This window comes from Lactuca serriola, chromosome 7, assembly GCF_051521515.1.
Source record: "Lactuca serriola cultivar US96UC23 chromosome 7, Lser_US96UC23_V15, whole genome shotgun sequence".
In the NCBI taxonomy this organism is placed as follows: domain Eukaryota; kingdom Viridiplantae; phylum Streptophyta; class Magnoliopsida; order Asterales; family Asteraceae; genus Lactuca; species Lactuca serriola.
Genome location: NC_136414.1, coordinates 1,023,734 through 1,042,729, shown reverse-complemented (window position 1 = coordinate 1,042,729; position 18,996 = coordinate 1,023,734). Strand labels below are relative to the sequence as shown.

Here is an 18,996-nt window from a genome sequence, read left to right as displayed (position 1 = left end):
TCATGAGATCGAGAGGTAACTGATAACTTTTTGTTGGTGTTAAGTTATTCAGTTCTACATAATTGGTTTGTCAAGTTAATTGCATTAGAAGAACCATTGAACTCGTATAAGTCAACTAAATCCCATTTTTCTCGTAATTGTTAATTCGTTGAATTTTTGGGTGTGCTTGTTTATTCGGTTATTTTAGTTTTCATTATTACCTTGCTGAATTTACTTAATTTTATTTCAATAGTTTCCTTAGTTTTATCAAATCAATCACTTTGTATTTTACAACTTCAACGATTACAACCCAAGAATCAACCCACATAACAATAACCCATAAAATTCAAATTCGTTGACCTTGTATTTTACAACTTCAACGATTACAACCCAAGAATCATACTCCAAACGCACCGTGATCACAAAAACTTGAAGATTTCTAGAGAGAGAAAGTGATTTTGAATTGGTTTTTCTAGAGAGAGAAAGTAAAAATCACTTGAATTCTAGTGAAGAAAATCAAATTTTGAATAGAATCAAAGATGAATTTGATTTCTAGAATCCAAACTCTTAATAACACGAAGATCAAAGATCAAAAAATGAATCACCAAATCAAGATTGCCACCATGGATCAATTCTTGATCAAATCAAGAACACCCGCTCTGATACCAATTGTAGTGTTGTTGATTATGATGGCATGTGCGGAATAAGAAAAGATCTAGTGAATCATCATGTATACTCAAGAACACAAGGAGTAAATAAATCTTTGTAAGCTCATATAAGATCTAGAAAGAATATACAAATGGGTTTATATAAATTTTCTCTCTCTAGTCTAACACTCCAAATGGTTCCTTTTATAATGGGAGTCACTCACTTCCTATTTATAGGAAAGACTCAACCCATTTACTCATACAAGAAGGTAACACTAAAACATTACATCCAAGAGTGACTTTGCACCCTAACAGAAACTACGACTCCCGAGGAGATTGTTGCATATGAGACTCACGAGCGAGATGCTACAAAAGTCCATTGCATCATGCTTGCCACCATAATGGCAGAACTCCAAAAAGTCCTATGAGGACTTCTACCCCTATGAGATGAATCAAGATTTAATGGATAGTACCATCAAAGTGTGAGGCAGGAGAGGTAAAAGATCATCACTTCGATGAACACGACCAAGATGAAAGACGGAGAGTCTGTCACTGCTCATCTCCAGAAGATGCAAAGATATGTTGACCGCCTGCAGAAGTTAAATGTAGACTTCAATGAGGAGCTAGCAGTTGACATAGTTCTTCACTCCTTACCTCCTTGCTACAACCATTTCTACATGACGTACCACATGAACAAAGAGGAGATCAAGTTAAACAAGCTTCAAGGGTTGTTGAGGACTGCTGAGAGCAACCTCAAGGATAAATATGTTGCATCAACTTATACTACTGCCCCTGTCTTGGGTATTGGGCAGGGGAAGGGTAAGAAGAGGAAGGCTCCTTCAAAAAACCACCATAAAGGAAAGTCCCACGATGGCTCCTCTTCTAGTGGAACCAAGGTTGGTCCCATTTCACCCACCTCTAACCTAAAGGATGCAGAGTGCTAATACTGCCACGAAAAGGGGCATTGGAAACAAAGCTGCCGAAAGTACCTACAAGATATCAAGGATGGAAAGATCAAGCCATCCTACACGGGTATTTACACTATTCAATCTAATGATTCATTAGATGCTATTTCTTGGGTACTTGATACAGGATCTGGTTTTCACATTTGTTTTGATTTGCATGGCCTAAGAAGAAATAGGGATGTGGAGCATGGGAAGATAAACTTGATCATGGGGAATAGAAGATCGTCGCATGTCACCAAGATTGGAGTTTACTCTTTAGTGCTTAGTAATGGATTAGGACTAGATTTGAATAATTATTTCTATTCGCCGGAAATGGAAAGAAACATCATTTCTTTTCATGGTTTGTATAGGAAAGGATGTAGATATTCATTTGATAATGAAAAGGGTTCTATTAATGTTTATCTCAATGGCGTTTTCTATTTTGAAGCATTGCCTTGTAATCGAATATATGAAATTGTGATGGTTGTAGACAACTTAGGAAATGATGTGTTGCATATCGATTCATCCAATAGTTTGGACAAAGCTTGCTTGTGGCATTGTCGTCTTGGACATCTTAACAAGAAACACATAGCCCAACTCCAAAAGGATGGATTATTAGAGTCATTTGGCCTTAGGGACGATGACGTGTGCGAGCCTTGTTTAGTTGGAAAGATGACCAAGTCACCCTCCACTGGTACTTGTGAAAGTGGTGAGGGTTTATTAGATCTCATACACACTGATGTGTGTGGGCCCTTTAGATCTACCACAAGGGATGGAGCTGCTTCTATGTGACTTTCACCGATGATTATAGCAGATATGGGTATATCTACTTAATCAAGCACAAGTCAGAAATCTTTAAAAAGTTCAAAGAGTTAAAGCAGGAAGTGGAGAATCAGTTGGGCAGGAAAATCAAGATGCTTCGATCCGATCGAGGTGGAGAGTACCTTAGTCTTGAATTCCATGACTACCTCAAGGAATGTGGAATAGTTTCGCAACTAACGCCACCTAGGAAACCGCAGTTAAATGGTGTAGTTGAGAGGCATAATCGAACTTTGATAGACATGGTTCGTTCCATGATGATTCGTGCTTCGCTACCTATCTCATTCTGGGGGTATACCTTAGAGACTGCCGCCCATATCCTTAATTTAGTCCATACAAAGAAGGTTTCCAAAACACCTCATGAGATGCGGGGGGTAGGGAAAGCTCCCTCATTGTCACGTATCAAGGTTTGGGTTGCAAGGCTTTCGTAAGACGAGAGACTCACGACAAGATCGAACCTTGTAGTGAGCGGTGTATTTTCATCGGCTACCCGCAGAAGTCCTTTGGATATCTCTTCTATAGACCGAGTGACAATGTTGTCTTCGTTGTGAGGATAGGGGTTTTCCAAGAGTGATAACTCATAAGCCAATGGAACAGTGGGAGGCAAATCGATCTTGAAGAGCGTCAAGAAATGAACGATGAAGGAACCTCTAACACTGGCGTTCAACATGAGTAGCAAACTCCTGTTGAACCGATTGACGAGTCCTTACCTCTTAGATGTTCCGAAAGAGTTAGAGTTTCACCCCAGTTTTATGGTTTCCATATTACCACTGAAGGGGATACGTTTATTAGTGATAGTACACTAGTAAATTTAGACGAACCTAATAGCTACAAGGAGGCCATGGTAGGCCCAGAGTCTGCAAAATGGAAAGAGGCTATGGACAACGAGATTTAGTCCATGTATGACAACTAAGTTTGGAATTTGGTTGACAATGTGGCAGGTCGTAAGACGGTCGGGTGCAAGTGGATCTTCAAGAAGAAGACCGACATGGATGGGAAGGTACACACTTATAAGGCGCAATTGGTTGCAAAGGACTTTACTCAAACTCCCAGAGTTGACTATGATGAGACCTTCTCACCGGTTGCAAAGATAAAGTCTATTAGGGTGATGTTATCCATTGCTGCAATTCATGACTATGAAATATGGCAGATGGACGTCAAAACAGCTTTCCTTAATGGGAAGTTGGCTGAGGATGTTTACATGAGTCAGCCAGAGGTTTTTGTCGATGCAAAGCATCTTAATAGAGTGTGTAAGCTTAAGAAATCCATTTATAGATTAAAACAAGCGTCTCGCAGATGGAATCTTTGTTTCGATGAGAAAGTCAAATAGTTTAGCTTCCTGTGAAGCGAGGATGAATAATGTGTATATGTCAAAGCCAGTGGGAGTATAGTTAGCTTCCTCGTATTGTATGTCGATGACATACTACTCATAGGAAACGGCATCCCAACCCTGCAAGAAGTTAAGTCTTGGCTTGGGAAATGTATTTCACTATGATGGACCTCGGAGAGGCTACCTATATTCTGGGAATACGGATAGTGAGAAACATGAGTAAAATACTAATAGGACTTAGTCAGACTACTTACTTGGACAAGGTACTAAAACGTTTTAGTATGGAGAATTCTAAGAAAAGGGACTTACCGATCCAAAGTAATGCCAAGTTGAGTAAGACTCAAAGCTCGAGTACCGAATTCGAGATAGCAGAGCTGAGCCGAGTACCTTATGCTTCTGCAGTTGGCTCAATCATGTATACTATGACTTGTACTCGCCCTAATATGGCCTTTTCTTTGAGCATGGTCAGCAGATATCAAGGGAACCCTGGCAGAGCACATTGGACTGCCGTCAAGAATATTCTTAATTACCTTCGGAGGACCAAGGAATGGTTTCTAGTCCTCGATGGGAGTGATGACTTAAGGGTGCGAGGGTATAGTGATGCTAGTTTTTAGACCGACCGGAACAACTACCGTTCTCAGTTGGGTTGGGTCTTTACCCTGAATGGAGGAGCAGTGACTTGGAAAAGTTCCAAACAGTAGACCGTAGCTGATTCAACGTGCGAATCAGAGTACATAGCGGCGAGCGAAGCGTAGAAGGAGGCGATGTGGTTGAAGAACTTCATTGGAGACCTTGGAGTTGTACTAGCCATAAAAGAGCCCATGGAATTTTTTTGTGATAATGAAGGAGCGGTTGCCTTGATCAAGGAACCGAGGGATCATGGTAGATCTTGACATATCGACAAGAAATATCATTTCATTCAACATCGGGTGGAAGAGGGACTCCTCGTAGTGAAGAGGGTATCGTCAAAGGATAACCTAGCAGATCCCCTTACGAAGGGACTGATTAGGGTTAAGCACTTGCAGCACGCTAGGAGCATTAGGCTGAAGGATGATATTAGTTTAGATTAGATAGCTTCGAAATGTGTAATATAAATTGTAATTAACATTTGATGATTAAATAAAGGAGTATTATTTATGAGAAAAGTTACTATCTTATGTTAATTGTTTACCTATTATTTCATTTTGCATGTTTTGACTTCCCAAATAATAAGATTATTCAAACAGTCCACAGTCGCTCATACTTTGGAAGTAGGCATGAAAGAAGACTGTCATGAATTGGTTTGTAGACTGTCTAAAGTGTATTAGACATAGCAAAAGTTTGTTGCAACGTTCATGAGTGCTTATAAATAACATTTGAGCATTGGATTAAACCCACGCTTGCTGGTATCATTTCATTGAATTTATCACGAGTGATCACAAGACGATAATATCATATGGTCTTGAAACCTAGACGTATGGTTTATTGTTTGCAAGTTGGTTGTGCATTGATAATGCATAAACGCATCAGTAACTTGACGTTGTAAAACGCATTGTTGTGCACGATTCGATGAGTGAATGGTAAATGCATATAAGTCGAAGTTTATCTATTCCTTTTATCCTAAGAGGGTAAAAGTGATATATGGGCCCCTCGATGATTTGGTTTGACTTAGGTGTCTGGCCCGGTCAAGACTTAATTGATGTGTTCAATTAAGCTCTATGTCAGACGAATTAGATATCGAGAAATAAACTGTTGGACAATAAGTATGACTATGCTCCATGTAATTGTCCGCACAATATCTAGAACAGAGGACTATATGATCCCTTATCTGAAGGACAGGTTACTGATAAGATCAGAGTTCGACAGCGTCTTTGAGAGCTACGATTGCTAATCGGATCCTGAAGTCGTACTTGCATTTATAGTTACTAGACTTATCCAAGTGGTAGAGTTTTGGATTAGTGTCTAAGCCCATAACTATATTTGGTATGTACTTGATCTGGTTGTGCATGGTCCTTTTGGGTTTCCTTCACCAAAGCAACTGGACAGGATGAGTTATGGAGAGATAGAGTTTATTATGGTTTATTAATATATTATATGAATAATATATTAAAAGAGAAATCATGTAGTTTAATTAATATTGGTCAAGAATTAGTTAAGAATTAATTATGTGGCTAAAAGAAATTAATTAAATAAAGGGGATTGGAACTGTCCATTATAAGATAATTGAATTTGGGATGTGAATCCTCATGGGCATAAGGGGGACGAAATTTGGAGTGGAAGCCCACTCTAATTTCGTCCAAAGGGGGCCTTATTCCATAAGGTTCTAAAGCTACTTAGGGCCTAAGTCATCCAATTAGGGTTTTGACTGAAACCCTAGCAGCTCAGCTATTTAAGGGACCCCAGGGCTTCAGTTTTGGCGACAACAAGAAACCCTAGAGTTACTATAGCTGAAATTGTGCCTCTCTCCTTCTCTCTTCTAGATCATCTTCTTGATTTGGTGTTTGTAAGCCATTAGAGGTGTTACACTTGTGACACTAAGCTTCTTGAAGATCGAAGATTCTTCCAACTATTGAAAGGTATCATCTAAACATGTTTTATTATAGATTTCGTTTTTCAAACTATGCAAGATTAGGGTTTACAAGCTTTGGATAATTTTCATGTACAATAGAGAAACCTAGATCCAAAAGCTTTAGGGTTTTGCATGTGCAAATATGATGTTCTTTTTCTCAAAACCCATCAGAAATGAGCAACTCCTACGACGGGCTTGAAGGCCTATAATGCGGCTACTGTTGCGCTTTCTCAATTGCCGATCTTTCTTCCTTTGAGACATCTTCCGTGCTGTTGTGATCACTGATGCGCTACGTCACCACCGTTGAATGTTGTCTGTTGGCGTCGTTGTTTCCGCTACTATCGTTGCATCGTTCCACAGCTCCATTCGTCGCCCTCTATCGTCATTCTCCTCCTCCAAGACCGAAGTCAGGCGTGGTGGGTGTTCTGCTCGTGTGTGTGTGTGTGTGCGTGTTTTGGGGTTGTTGTATGATTGTAGGTGTACTCATTAGCCGGAAAGCATGGAAAACCACCATGGTTGTAAACCATGGTGGCTGCCGCCACCTTTTTCTTTTCTGCCACCACCAGCCACCGTGAGGGGTGCATGTGTGTATGTGTGTGTGTGTTTTGTGTGAGAGATTGTATTTCATGGGTCTTTATGGGTATAATGTTGTATGTGCGATTTTTTGGCCGATAAATCCACCACCACCGTGAGGTGGTGGCTGCCATCGTGTTGCCGCCTTCTACCTCCACCAGTCGACTTTTTGGGTGGAGGTGTATACTTGTGTGTGAATGGATTTCTATTTGAGATTCTTGGACATGATTTGGGTTTAGAATAATAACCACCACCATGAGGTGGTGGCTTCCGCCGTTGACCACCACTACTGTAACATACACGTTCAGTTATCGTGTTTTGTTAGTTTAAAAAAAATATTATTAAATAGTATATGGTTTTGAGCATTTTGATCTAATAAGATATTTTTATGAGAATTGAAGTAAAACTATGTTTAGAATCATTCAGAAAAGTATTAGAAGTCTTATGAGATTCCAATCAAAAGTCAAATATTGAAATTAATGAAAATGTAAAATTTAAGTTGGAAATAAGTAAAAATAATGTTATTGAAAGTTGTAAATTATCACTTTAGAAACGTTAAGGCAAAAACCTCATCGAAATCCGAGTTATAACAAAGGAGTTACGACTTATTGAAGTTTCGCGACAGAACCGGCACGACGTCATATGACGTAAAAAGTGAGTTTATGATAAACTATTTTTTAGCTATAGTGATCTAAATGAAATTCGTAGTATTCGTTAAACCGAGAACTTTCATAAAAATAACATCCAAGTATAACTTCGTATGAGGAAGTTATGACTTTTCTAAGAATCGGTATAGCAATATACAGCTAAAAACTCAAAATAAATATCGTGTGATTTTTTAGCCAACACAACCTATACAAGAATCAAAGGTCTCGTCAATATTAGTACAACGGTAAAAAGACAGACGAAAACGGACGTCGGATGAAGAAGTTATGAATCTTTAACGGATTTTCTTGTCCCGGTCAGTTAAAAATAAAAATACTAAAAATAAAGTCAAAATTAGCCTATGCGGTCTAAACGAAAGTTGTAGAGTATAATCTCACCTACGTATGCATATAAAGAACGTCGAAAATGGAGCTCGTATGCGAAAGTTGTGAATTTTTGAAGATTTAGGGCAAAAAATCCGAGAAATTTTGCATGCATGGCTCAGAACCAGCCACGTACCACCCTCGCAAGCCTGCCTCGTCTCCAACTCGTGGTGTGCCCGAAGGTCGGAAGTGAGCCACCTCGCCTGCTCATCCGACGCGTGCCTCGCCCTCGCTGCTGACGCGTGTCTCGACCTCACATGCAAGCCGCGTGTCCTTCCCCCTTCCTTCCGGATCAGAAGCCTCGCACCCTATTTAAGGAGAGGTGTTAACCCTCCCGATTTTGTTTGGAAATTTCACACTTTTTACACCTAAATCCATTTTTAAGCTATACCAACATCCGCCGAAGTCCCGGGATCATACCTAACACCCAAAAAACGTCCCGAAGTGTCCGAAGACTCTGAGAAATTTATATTTTCGGTTTGAAGCTCAACCCTCGCAAGGCTCGGTTTTCATTAAAGCTCTCGGTTATCATCAAATAAAGTTAACTATAGAAACGAAGTGTTGTCCAAATTACTATTTTAACCTCCAGTTATTTCACGGTGAGTTCAATATAGGGACAATCGTATGTTATGTATTATATGTGCAATGTGCTTCCCCATGTTATTATGATAATGAGCTATACCTCTGACCACAAAGAGAATGACTATGCATCACTTGGGTATTGGTATGTAGCCTTTGACCATGAAGTGAATGATTAAGCATCACTTTGGCATTGGTAGAAGGCTAGGCAGGGCTGAAGGCCTGTAAATTGCAAGCCAAATGATCATTCGAAATTGTATTTCCCATACCACATGGGCTGAAGTCTTATTGATGTGTACCAAGTTATAATTGTTATGTCTCATTGGTTGTAAATCTTTGAATCAGATTATTAGTTGATACGGAAAGCATGTCATATGATAGTCATTTTCCTTTGTTGTTCTTTTTCACCCTTTGCTTCTTTCATGTTGATATATATATATATATATATATATATATATATATATATATATATATAATATATATATATATATGCCATAACGTTATATTGTAACTATTATTGAACTCACTGAGCATCATCGCTTACGCCTCTTAGTGTTTAATTATTGCAGATGATAAGCATCCAATATAGTTATGTACTGTTAGAAGATGTAGAAGAGATAATATTATAGCTTTTGTATTTATTGCATAAATTCCTAGGAAGTTATGTAATATATAAAACTTTGTAAAAACCTCGTTAGTCGGTTTGTATCCAGTCTTTTGTAAAAAAACCATATATGTAAAATATGTTTATGAATATGCATGTAGCATGTTTGGAGTAATAATGTTAAGTATATGAAAGGGGTGTTTCAGCCATGGTATCAGAGCAGTAGTTTAAGTGAACTAAATACCACAAATTGCTATTTAGACTTAAACCATCAGAAGTTCATTATATGAACGGCTTCATTAGGAGTATATGGATACCAACCATAGGAAAGAATTAAGTGGAGTATTCGATAATGATAAATCATAATATTTTAAAGTACTAAGATACTTCAAAAAATTTAGAACATTAGTTTAAGCGAACTAGGAATTGTAAGAATTTTTAGGCTTAAACTTGAATTGCTAAGTAATGATGGTACGATGTATGCCTAGTATACTTTAGGTTGAATACCTCACTTGCTATAGTGTGCACTAACATACTTTAAGGGAGATGCCTTATATGCTAATATGTGCTAAAGATAAATAAAATACCCAAAAGAGCGAACACGACTTGGAGATACGTAGTGTCACTCTTTCTCTTCTGAAGCATCCATGTGTCGATAGAACTGTTTATGTTTCTTCTATTCCATCGGCATGAAACTTTTCGAGGTGATAAGGAGGCTTACGATAGTTAGCATCGATAACTACAGAAGTAAACAGCCAAAGGATATCGTAAAATAAAATCTCTCAAGTGATACCGTAAATAGTGTATTAATACCTATAGAGTGGTGTTGTACATTCAAATTATGTTTGATGAAATAATAACACCATTTTATGAATGTTGTGTGATCAAAGTACATTCGGACGAGATGAATGTTGTGGTGTATTCCATGAAGTTGTTCCACCACTGATCAGATTGAAGTAGTGATTGCTTACAGAGTTAGAAGAGATGAAGATGGTGATAAATACTTCGACAATATCGAAATTGATGGTGTGCAAGATTTAGAAGAATTCAATGAAGATCAAAGGAAAGGCTAACAAAGTTTTCAAACTCAATAGGCCAAGACCTTGCCTAACATTGAGATATAGTATGCAGTTCGAGTAGTATGGTAAGAGCTAATGTGTAAACCTTTACAAGATGCTCAGACTTAGTATTTAATAATACTGAGTGACAATTGATTTCTATCACATCCTTATGAAAGTTCCATAGTGTGTTAAGCCGACTTTAACATACTTGATTAGGATGGTGAAATGAGTCATTTAGTTAGGTTGGATGACTTAGTAGTCAGAGTAAGGTAGAGTATATAGTTGAAGAAGATATACACTCATAGTGTTGTATGAGAAGAGATGTTGTTGTTCAGAATGACAGATGACCAAGTCGAAGCTAGTAGAACATGTTGAGATGCAGTTAAAATGAAGACTTCCTAGGATAGATTCCTATGAAGTAAACTGAAAAGATATACCTATGAGAAGAAAATTTTCTCATATAAAGGAATGACGATGTCATGAAAGGATAATGAAATGAATAAATATACATGGTGACTTACATGAGTTAGAAGATGATGCAGATAGTTAAAGATCATTTGTCTCCACGCTACTAGAGTAAATTCTGGTATAGTACATCTTGTAAAGTAGACACTACCTGAAAAAGAATTTATATGAATAATTTGGAATTGAAATTCCTATCGACCTTGAAAAAATATTAGGATATGCTAGATTGAGCATATGCATAAAAGAATTCTTGAAGGTGAATTTAAGAAATCCAAGATATATTTGATAGAAACGTGAAATCCCTAGTTGAGTCTAGGAGAAATTGTTGTATGTACTTGTTTGAACACACTCAGGTGTGAAAAGTTTCTTTGTGAAAACTTTTGAATGGTGACTCGGGAACTGTGAGACAATACTTGGGATGAGTATGAGTAGGTGTGAATAGTAGTAGAGGCCTACACTACTGGAAGCACATGACTCACACTTAGATCAGGGAAAGTCACAAGGTTACCAAGAAGCTAGAAATTGATTTCGTTTTTGTTCGAGTATGTCATTACCTTCATTTCGGTGATGACTAAGAAGATGATTTTCGTTCAGACCTTAGTGGTCATAAAGAATCCAGTCCGATAAATATAAATCTGCAAAGTGATTTGATTGGTTCAGAGAACCATGTTTTGTGTAACGACGAAACTTCCGTCGAAAATTGAAGAAGGAGATGGTCAAGGTAGTCGATAAAAGTATAACAGCCCTTATTAAAGGATTAAGCAACTATTAGCTAGAAATGCTACTGGTTATGAATACAGTATATCACATCAGAACATGAAGGAAGGTTTATTCTATGATAGTGTTTGACTAATAGAAATAAGAGTATGATTTGTTGTATATATTTTGTGTTGTGAAATCAAAGGTCATTAGAATATGACCATTCGAGTTGTTTTTGTAGCAAAAGTGAAGACCTTATCTTGGGTTGAGTTTGTAACCCAAATTCATGAATGAGTAAGAGTCTACAATGAGAATTGATTTTTCTTTAACTTAGAGATTAGGACCAAAGGCCCAATAGAGAATGAAGAACAAGTGCAAATTTAAGCACTGCCATCAATTAAGAGGTTTGAATTATTTGACAATCGTTTAGTTAAAGGTCGTACATTTCAGATTACCATAGAAGAGGCACGTGAGGACCCGAATGTTGTGACTGGTTCATTTCTTGTCAACTCTATACCTGCTCACATTTTATTTGATTCTGATGCCTTAGATTCTTTTATGTCTCATGAATTTGTGCATTCCTTTTAAATTGGTTGTTATACATTCACCCGATCATTTCGTGTAGATACCGCGGGAAGTGTATCATTACTTGCTGATAAAGTCTATAGAGGTTGTGTCATAGAAATTAAAGGTTATAGTTTTCCTAGACTACTCCGGATAGGCAAGTGGAATTCAGAACTGACTTTATGTGCTTCGGCGGCGTTTCGCCTTCTCTTCACTCTGGACAGCTTATCGGGGGCAATATCAGCTCCCGGGGCTTAAGTTTGGCTCGAAGGAATGCTATATAGAATAATATCATTTGAATGATTGTCAACCGACTGACTAAGAGTGCACATTTTGGTGCCATATGTGAAACAGATCCAACAGAGAAATACGCACAAGTATACTTGGATGAAACTGTTGCGAGACATGGTGTGCCGCTAAAGATTATTTCTGATCTTGATTGTAGCTTCACTTCTCATTTTTTTAAACAAGTATGGAATATGAATTGAGATCTCGTGTTGCTCTCAGCACAGCTTATCATCCCCAGATAGATGGTCAAAAAAAGAGAACAATCCAAACAGTAGAAAATATATTGAAGGTATATGAAGCACTATATGGTCGTAAATGTCATACTCCATTATGTTGGCATGATGTAGGACAAAAAGTACTTAGTGTCCCTGAAATGATTCAAGACACCACTAACAAGATTCAAATACAAGAAAGAATGAAAGCGGCCCAGGATCGACAAAATTCCTATGCAGAAAGGAGGAGACGACCCATAGAATTCCAGGTGGGTGATTTCATAATGTTGAAGGTATCCCCATGGAAAGGCATTATGCGATTTGGAAAGAAAGAAAAACTAAGTCCTAGATTTATTGGTCCTTTCAAAACCATCCAGAGAAATGGTAGACAAGCATACCGCTTGGAATTGCCTGAAGATTTGGCAAGTATTCATTATGTGTTTCATGTGAATTATATGCGTAAATGTTTAAGCATATATGATGAAACGGTTCCGTTATCCGAGGTGAAACTGGATAATAAGTTAACATATGTAGAAGAGCCTGAAGAGATCGTAAACGAAAGAATGACTAATCTACGTAATAAAGAAGTGGAGTTGGTTCTTGTCAAGTGGAAAAACCATAGAGGCCCAAATTAAACTTGGGAAAATGAGAATGAGATAAGAGCGATATATCTCCATTTATTTAAATCGTTGTGATTTCTGGGACGAAATCCTCAAAAGGAGGAGGTATTTGTAACATACACATTCAGTTATCATGTTTTTGTTAATTTAAAAATGAATATTATTAAATATTATATGGTTTTGAGCATTAATTTCTAATAAGATAGTTTAATGAGAACTAAAGTAAAACTATGTTTAGAATCTTTCAGAAAAGTATTGGAAGTCTTATGAGATTGCAATCAAAAGTCACATATTGAAATTAACAAAAATGTAAAACTTAAGTTGAAAATAAGTAAAAATAATGTTAATGAAAGTTGTAAATTATTACGTTAGAAACGTTTAGGCGAAAACCTCATCGAAATCTGAGTTATAACAAAGGAGTTATGACTTATTGAAGTTTCACCACAGAACCGGCACGATCCCATATGACATAAAAAGTTAGTTTATGATAAACTACTTTTTAGTTTTAGTGATCTCAATGAAAGCCTTAGTATTCATTAAACCAAGAACTTTCATAAACACAACGTCCAAATCTGACTTCGTATGAGGAAGTTATGATTTTTCTAAGATTCGGTATAGCAGTATACAGCTAAAAACTCGAAATAAAGATCAAGTGACTTTTTAGCCAACACAACCTAAACGAGAATCGAAGGACTCATCAATAGTAGTACAACGGTAAAAAGACAGACGAAAACGGACGTCAGATGAAGAGGTTATGAATTTTTAATGGATTTTCTTGTCCCGGTCAGTTAAAAATAATAATATTAAAAATAAAGTCAAAATTAGCAGACGGAGTCTAAACGAAAGTTATAGAGTATAATCTCACCTACGCGGCATATAAAGAATGTCGAAAACAGAGCTCGTATGCGAAATTTAAGAATTTTTTAAGATTTGGGCACAAAATCCGAGAAATTTCGCATGCATGGCTCGGAACCAGCCACGTACCACCCTCACAAGCCTGCCCCGTGTCCGACTCATGGCGCGTCCGAAGGTCGGAAGCGAGCCACCTCATCTGCTCATCCAACACGTGCCTCGCCCTCGCTGCTGACGTGTGTCTCGACCTCGCATGCAAGTTGCGTGTCCTTCTCCCTTCCCTTCGGATCAGTAGCCTTGCACCCTATATAAGGAGAGGTGTAAACCCTCCCGGTTTTGTTTGGAAATTTCACACTTTTTACCCCTAAATCCATTTTTAAGCTATACCAACATCCCCCAAAGTCCCGGGATCATACCTAACACCTGAAAAACGTCCCGAAGTGTCCGAAGACTCCGAGAAATTTATATTTTCGGTTTGAAGCTCAACCCTCGCAAGGCCCGGTTTTCATTAAAGCTCTCGGTTTTCATCAAATAAAGTTAATTATAGAAACGAAGTGTTGCCCAAATTACTATTTTAACCTCCGGTTATTTCACGGTGAGTTCAATATAGGGACAATTGTATGTTATGTATTATATGTGCAATGTGCTTCCCCGTGTTATTAAGCATCACTTTGGCATTGGTAGAAGGCTAGGCATGGTTGAAAGCCTGTAAATTGTTGGCCAAATGATAATTTGAAATTTCATTTTCCATGCCACATGGGTTGAAGTCTTATTGATGTATATCAAGTTGAAATTGTTATGTCTCATTGGTTGTAAATCTTTGAATTGGATTATTCGTTGATATGGAAAGCATGTCATATGATACTCATATGCCTTTGTTGTTCTTTGTCCCCCTTTGCTTCTTTCATGTTAATATATATATATATATATATATATATATATATATATATATATATATATATATATATATATATGGCATAACGTTATATTGTAACTGCTATTGAACTCACTAAGCATCACCGCTTACCCCTCTCAGTGTTTAATTATTTCAGGTGACAAGCATCCAGTATAGTTATGTACTGTTAGAAGATGTAGAATAGAGAATATTATATCTTTTGTATTTAGTGTATAAATTCCTAGGAAGTTATGTAATATATAAAACTATGTGAAAACCTCGTTAGTCGGTTTGTATCCAGTCTTTTTGTAACAAAACCATATATGTAAAATATGTTTATGAATATGCATGTAGCATGTTTGGAGTAATAATGTTAAGTATATGAAAGGGGTGTTTCAGCCATGGTATCAGAGCAGTAGTTTAAGTGAACTAAATACCACAAATTGCTATTTAGACTTAAACCATCAGAAGTTCATTATATGAACGGCTTCATTAGGAGTATATGGATACCAACCATAGGAAAGAATTAAGTGGAGTATTCGATAATGATAAATCATAATATTTTAAAGTACTAAGATACTTCAAAAAATTTAGAACATTAGTTTAAGCGAACTAGGAATTGTAAGAATTTTTAGGCTTAAACTTGAATTGCTAAGTAATGATGGTACGATGTATGCCTAGTATACTTTAGGTTGAATACCTCACTTGCTATAGTGTGCACTAACATACTTTAAGGGAGATGCCTTATATGCTAATATGTGCTAAAGATAAATAAAATACCCAAAAGAGCGAACACGACTTGGAGATACGTAGTGTCACTCTTTCTCTTCTGAAGCATCCATGTGTCGATATAGAACTGTTTATGTTTCTTCTATTCCATCGGCATGAAACTTTTCAAGGTGATAAGGCGGCGTACGATAGTTAGCATCGATAACTACAGAAGTAAACAGTCAAAGGATATCGTAAAATAAAATCTCTCAAGTGATACCGTAAATAGTGTATTAATACCTATAGAGTGGTGTTGTACATTCAAATTATGTTTGATGAAATAATAACACCATTTTAGGAATGTTGTGTGATCAAAGTACATTCGGACGAGATGAATGTTGTGGTGTAATCCATGAAGTTGTTCCACCACTGATCAGATTGAAGTAGTGATTGCTTACAGAGTTAGAAGAGATGAAGATGGTGATAAATACTTCGACAATATCGAAATTGATGGTGTGCAAGATTTAGAAGAATTCAATGAAGATCAAAGGAAAGGCTAACAAAGTTTTCAAACTCAATAGGCCAAGACCTTGCCTAACATTGAGATATAGTATGCAGTTCGAGTAGTATGGTAAGAGCTAATGTGTAAACCTTTACAAGATGCTCAGACTTAGTATTTAATAATACTGAGTGACAATTGATTTCTATCACATCCTTATGAAAGTTCCATAGTGTGTTAAGCCGACTTTAACATACTTGATTAGGATGGTGAAATGAGTCATTTAGTTAGGTTGGATGACTTACTAGTCATAGTAAGTTAGAGTATATAGTTAAAGAAGATATACACTCATAGTGTTGTATGAGAAGAGATGTTGCTGTTAGGAATGACAGAGAACCAAGTCGAAGCTAGTAGAACATGTTGAGATGCAGTTAAAATGCAGAATTCCTAGGATAGAATCCTATGAAGTAGAATTAAAAGATACACCTATGAGAAGAAAATTTTCTCATATAAAGGAATAACGATGTCATGAAACGATAATGAAATGAATAAATGTACATGGTGACTTGCATGAGTTAGAAGATGATGCAGATAGTTATAGATCGTTTGTCTCCACACTACTAGAGTAAATTCTGGTATAGTACATCTTGTAAAGTAGACACTACCCGAGAAAGAATTTATATGAAGAATTTGGAAGTGAAATTCCTATCGACTTATGAAAAATATTAGGATATGCTAGATCGAGCTTATGCATAAAAGAATTCTCGAAGGTGAATTTAAGAAATCCAAGATATGTTTGATAGAAATGTGAAATCCCTAGTTGAGTCTAGGAGAAATTGTTGTATGTACTTGTTTGAACACACTCAGGTGTGAAAAGTTGTTTTGTGAAAAATTTTGAATGGTGACTTGGGAACTGCGAGACAATACTTGGGACGAGTATGAGTAGGTGTGAATAGTAGTAGAGGCCTATACTACTGGAAGCACAGGACTCACACTTGGATCAGGGAAAGTCACAAGGTTACCAAGAAGCTAGAAATTGATTTCGTTTTTGCTCGAGTATGTCATTACCTTCGTTTCGGTGATGACTAAAAAGATGATTTTCTTTTAGACCTTAGTGGTCATAAAAAATCGAGTCCGATTAATATAATACTGTGAGGTGAGTTGATTGGTTCAGAGAACCATGTTTTGTGTAGCGAAAAAACTTTAGTCGGAAGATTGAAGATGGAGATGGTCGAGGTAGTCGATAAAAGTATAATAGCCTTCATTAAAGGATTAAGCAACTATTAGCTAGAAATACTATTGGTTATGAATACATTATGTCACATTAGAACATCAAGGAAGGTTTATTCTATGATAGTGTTTGACTAATAGAAATAAGAGTATGATTCGTTGTATGTCTTTTGCGTTATGAAATCAAAGGTCATTAGAATATGACTATTCGAGTTGTTGTTGTAGAAAAAGTGAAGACCTTATCTTGGGTTGAGTCTATAACCCAAATTCATGAAGGAGTAAGAGTCTACAATGAGAATTGATTTTTCTTTAACTCAGTGATTAGGACTGAAGGCCCAATAGAGAATGAAGAACAAGTGCAGATTTGAGCATTGCCATCAATTAAGAGGTTTGACGAGTTTGACAATCGTTTAGTTAAAGGTTGTACATTTCAGATTACCATAGAGGAGGCAAGCGAGGACCCGATTGCTGTGACTGGTTCCTTTCTTATAAACTCTAGACCTACGCACATCTTATTTGATTCTAATGCCTTAGATTCTTTTGTGTCTCATGAATTCACGCATTCCTTTTAAATTGCTTGTTATACATTCGCCCGATTATTTCATGTAGATACCGCGGGAAGTGTATCATTACTTGCAGATAAAGTCTATAAAGGTGTGTCATAGAAATTGAAGGTTATAGTTTTCTTGCTAACCTGATTTCTATCTCCTAGCCTTAGTGGATTCTTGTTGCTGATAAAGTCTATAGAGGTCGTCATTTTATGTGAAAAAACCTAATTAGGTTTGGGTTCTTGTTGGGCCATTTCTTGGACTAAGTTGTTGTAGGCCTTAGTGGTCCAATTGGGAACATGTTTATGGACTAAGGAAAGTTTTGGGCTTTTGGATAAGGCCCATTAGAAAGGCTTGGTCCCAATTTGGAAAATTAGGCCATAGATGGGTCATAATTGGGCCTTGGTTGATTATTCAGATTTTGGGCCTTCAGAGTGTGAGTTTGGGCCTTGGTCTTGGACCAAGCTAGGTTAGGGGTAAAATGGTGCTTTTACCATTAGAACCCAATTATTAATTGGGTGTTGTTTTGATGTTTACGGTTTGGGGATTTGTCAGCCAGCAGCCACAGCTTTATCCGTGGGACTTCAGCAGTGTGAGGTGAGTCTCCTTACTGTTTGTATGGGTTGAAGGCACCAATGTCAGCCCATTTGGTTTATGTATTGTAGGAAGACCCAGGGGTTAGCCGTAGGCATTATGTATGAAAGACCAGGAGGTGGCTCCTAGCACACTGTATGCTAATTGGCTAAGTAGAGTAGTATGTATTCTAGTTGTCTTTTGTGATGCTTGCATGGAAGACATGGAGGTGGCTTTTGGCACTTGTCTATAAGATCGAGGGGTCGCCCCCAGCTTGGCAAGAAAGGCCACGTAGTGGCTCGTGGCATAATTGCAGGACTATGATTGGCACATAGCATCTTATTTGACTATGATATATGAATGATATGTATGGCTCACGGTTATGTATGGTAGTATCCGGTTGAAAGAGACTGAAGGGGTAGGCCAGCACCTGGATATGCTAGGCAGTATGTTTATTGTATGGTATGTGGTATTTGGGGAAGTCACTAAACTTCATGCTTTCGGTTTTCAGTTTTGGTTCAGGTGCCTCTAGTTTTCAAGTTAAGGAGCTCGAGACGATCACGACGCATACACCCGTGTTTTTCCACAATGTGTGATTTTTGGGAATGAACTCTAATAAATGTTTTATTTGAAATGCTTTTCTATGTATGAACAAAGTGACAATAATGTTTTAGTTATATTAAAAACGAAATTTTTACTCCTAAATTTTTGGATGTTACACAACTCAAGTG

At 37.3% G+C, this 18,996-nt stretch overlaps 1 protein-coding gene across 1 annotated transcript; it reads left to right on the top strand.

Annotated features, from left to right (window-relative positions):
* The first annotated feature begins 1,156 nt into the window (after window positions 1-1,156).
* Window positions 1,157-1,570, top strand: LOC145061887 (uncharacterized). The gene has a single exon (XM_079009467.1). The coding sequence runs from the start codon at window positions 1,157-1,159 to the stop codon at window positions 1,568-1,570; it is 414 nt and encodes a 137-aa protein (XP_078865593.1).
* Window positions 1,571-18,996: the final 17,426 nt, after the last annotated feature.